The 3,786-nt window shown below is 38.0% G+C and overlaps 1 protein-coding gene across 1 annotated transcript in view; it reads right to left on the reverse strand.

Annotated features, from left to right (window-relative positions):
• Positions 1–3,786, reverse strand: part of LOC107747920 (N(G),N(G)-dimethylarginine dimethylaminohydrolase 1-like) — a 12,662-nt gene that overhangs the window by 3,639 nt on the left and 5,237 nt on the right. The window contains exon 5 of the mRNA XM_016562532.1: positions 2,717–2,836. Within this exon, the coding sequence (XP_016418018.1) occupies positions 2,717–2,836 (120 nt within the window). The remainder of the gene's footprint in view (positions 1–2,716; positions 2,837–3,786) is intronic.

The following is a 3,786-nucleotide window of genomic DNA, read 5'->3' on the forward strand; positions in this document are numbered from 1 at the left end:
CTGTGTGTGTGTCTCTCTGTGTGTGTGTGTGTGTGTGTGTGAGTGTGTGTCTCTCTGTGTGTGTCTCTCTGTGTGTGTGTGTGTGTGTGTGTGAGTGTGTGTCTCTCTGTGTGTGTCTCTCTGTGTGTGTGTCTCTGTGTGTGTGTGTGTGTGTGTCTCTCTGTGTGTGTCTCTCTGTGTGTGTGTGTGTATTTCTTCATACATGGTTCTGTAAATTGAAGCATGGAAGTTTATTCCATAAAAGTGCCTGATGCTGCCGTCATAATTCCAACTTTAACGCCTGAAATCACAATTCCTGCATGGATTCAGGCTGTGCTGCTGACACACGTCCGAATCCCTCGGCAAGCGCTGAATCCCTGCTGGGAATCTGGGAATGAGCCAGAACGACACAGAAAGAAAGAGGGATGGATAAAGCGGCTTCGGCTATAAGGAAACTTTGGTGCATTTCTTCATACATGGTTCTGTAAATCGAAGCATGGAAGTTTATTCCATAAAAGTGCCTGATGCTGCCGTCATAATTCCAACTTTAACACCTGAAATCACAATTCCTGCATGGATTCAGGCTGTGCTGCTGACACACGTCCGAATCCCTCGGCAAGCGCTGAATCCCTGCTGGGAATCTGGGAATGAGCCAGAACGACACAGAAAGAAAGAGGGATGGATAAAGCGGCTTCGGCTATAAGGAAACTTTGGTGCGATGCGACCGATTTCCATGACGATGTTTTTCATGTTTGCACAGTTCACAATTATCCTGATCCCACAAAATCCAGGCATTCCAGTGCCGACTGTTGATCTGAATCTGAGCAAGAACCAGCGTCACAGAGCAGCCCGTTATCATTAGACCCGGAGATCCCGCGCTGGAGGAATGAAGCACATTAAGGATGGAGCAAGACTTTGGATTCATCGTGTTTAACTGTTGACTGCTTTTACTGGACATGATCAAGTTAAACTCATATTCTGGAATGTTTAATGCATTTATAAGAGTTTGCCCTCTGGGAATATTTAGCTCTATTATTCCAAAAGTTTGGAATTATTACGATTATTTTTTAATGTTTTTGAAAAAGTCTCTTCTGCTCACCAAGGCTGCATTTATTTGATTAAAAATACAGTAAAAGCAGTAAAATAGTGAAATATTTTTACAATTTCAAACAGCTGTTTTCTATTTGAGTATCTGTTGAACTGTAATTTATTTCTGTGATGCGCAGCTGTATTTTCAGCATCATTACTCCAGTCTTCAGTGTCACATGATCTTCAGAAATCAGTATAATATGCTGATTTGCTGCTCAAGAAACATTTATGATTATTATCAATGTTGGAAACAGTTGTGCTGCACAATATTTTAGTGGAAACCATGATGCTATACTATAATTTGTAATTTTTTAAAAGAAATTAATAGTTTTATTCAGCAAGGACACATTTAATTGATCAAAAGTGCATAGCATATAAAATCCATTTAGATACAACGTTTTAACAAACTAATAAACTTAATGTGTTTTATATTTGTCAGTCATACATTAATGAAACAGGTCAGATTTCTGCACTCAAATAAATCATTCCATAGTTAATAATTAGATCATTTTGATTTGATTTAAATAATTATATTTTGTAAAAAAAAAATATATATATTAAATAAAATATATAAATATATATATATATTATTCATTTTTATATATTTTAATCGTTTTATTTAAATGGTCATATTTTAAAATATTTTTATATTTTATATTCTATTCTTTTTTTATACTTTACCCCAAAATCAAAAGAAATTCTATTTTGCTCATAGAAAATTAAGTCTATTTTTTGGGAGGCACTGTTACAATATTTCCCTTACTGTAAAACTAAAAATAAATAAAATAAATAAATCTCATTATCATAATACAAAAACATATACATATTAAAACATATAATTTTATTTAAATGGTCACACATCACACATATGCTTGTGTGTATATATTATATTATATTATTAAATAAAACATTAAAAAATCTTAATGATTCCAAACTCTCTCTCATGAGTTTTATAGGGATTACATTTATAATGTGCAATTTCAAGCAGATGAAAATGTTTGTTCATTAATGTTTGACTTTGAATGATGAATTTTTAACAATTTCATAATTGCTATATTTCCAGGTTTATTTCAGGTTTTGCTATATTTTCACGATTGTAGAACCATGTACATACAAGTGTTTTAGTGATTAAAACCTGTGCAATAATCAATTCAGGACTGTTCAATATTTCAATTATTTATTTATTCAAAGTGTTCTTTTGAATTCACGCCACCCGATACAAAACATTTTTACCGTCGTCCCTGTAGGTTTGCCTTAAATTGTAGATCAGCTGTAGTTCCCTTCCGAGGGAACTTCGAACAGTGTCCTCTAGGGGTCGCTATGGAGACTAGAGGACGCAGTGTCTCGTTCCCTTCTCAGGGAACCATGGGTACATACGTAACCTGAGGTGTTCCCTTCCGAGGGAACTTTGAACTGTGTCCTCTAGTCTCCATAGCGACCCCTAGAGGACGCAGTGTCTCGTTCCCTTCTCAGGGAACCATGGGTACATACGTAACCTGAGGTGTTCCCTTCCGAGGGAACTTTGAACTGTGTCCTCTAGTCTCCATAGCGACCCCTAGAGGACGCAGTGTCTCGTTCCCTTCTCAGGGAACCATGGTTACATACGTAACCTGAGATGTTTTTCGGACACATTCGGGTGTGTTTCTACCTTCAGGGCTTTCTGTGCGGCTTCGCTGGATCCGATGGCGATGAGATCCGGTCCGGCCATGCTGCAGAAACTCTTCAGATGGAGTCTGTCCTGAATGGGAACCGTGGACACGGCGTAGTCCTGTAAAACAGAGTCCAGTCGGGACACACATCACCACAAAAGCATTTTGGCTCAGACTGGAGAAACATTCGCTTATAAAAACAGAATGAAAATATTGTGTACTCTAAATAAACTACTAGCGCATTGGCTAAGCGGGTAAACAAAGGGGGAAAAACGGTTCGCTTATTGGAAAAACACGCCTAAAGCACTCCAGACTTTGGAAGGAGGAGAAAATGTGCTCCGAGATTCTTGCGGTGAGAACAAGTGACTGTTTTTGTGGAAAGTATGGATGTATTTATAAAAACCGTTGTCTGTTGTACTATGAACACGTTTGATAAAGCAGCTCTGCTTTCACTTTAGCGACCCGGGTGACTTTGCTCTGCTTAAAAGTTTCCATAAACCATTGGCACGTGAACGATAAGGAGCTGCAGGCATCCTCGAGCTCGTTTGCGGCTCGTTACGAACTTGTGACGTTAAAAAGCATCTGTGCAAAGAATGTTCCGTTCTTACGATCGGCATTTGATTTTCATTGAGGAAATCATTGAGGAAAAATGTGGTTCTCAGTCTGCGGAAGCAGCGCTGCAGAAGAAAAACATCCTCAACGTAGCTTAACCTGATCCACACTAAACACTGAGAGACTGAGAATGAAGAGAAGAGGAGGAAAGGCAGACAGGGTAGATGTATAGACTGACAGAACAATAGATATATAGAGTGAGAACGATATAGACAAATAGACAGACAGACAGCTAGATATATAGACAGATGGATAGATAGATATATAGACTGGCAGACGGATGGATGGATAGATAGATAGATAAATAGACAGACAGACAGACAGACAGATATATATATATATATATACTGGCAGACGGATAGATAGATAAATAGACACATATATAGACAGATGGATAGATAGATATATAGACTGACAGATAGATAGATAGATAGACAGACAGACAGACAGACAGACA

The sequence above is a fragment of the Sinocyclocheilus rhinocerous genome, unplaced genomic scaffold (assembly GCF_001515625.1).
Source record: "Sinocyclocheilus rhinocerous isolate Xijiao unplaced genomic scaffold, SAMN03320098_v1.1 scaffold2064, whole genome shotgun sequence".
NCBI lineage: Eukaryota > Metazoa > Chordata > Actinopteri > Cypriniformes > Cyprinidae > Sinocyclocheilus > Sinocyclocheilus rhinocerous.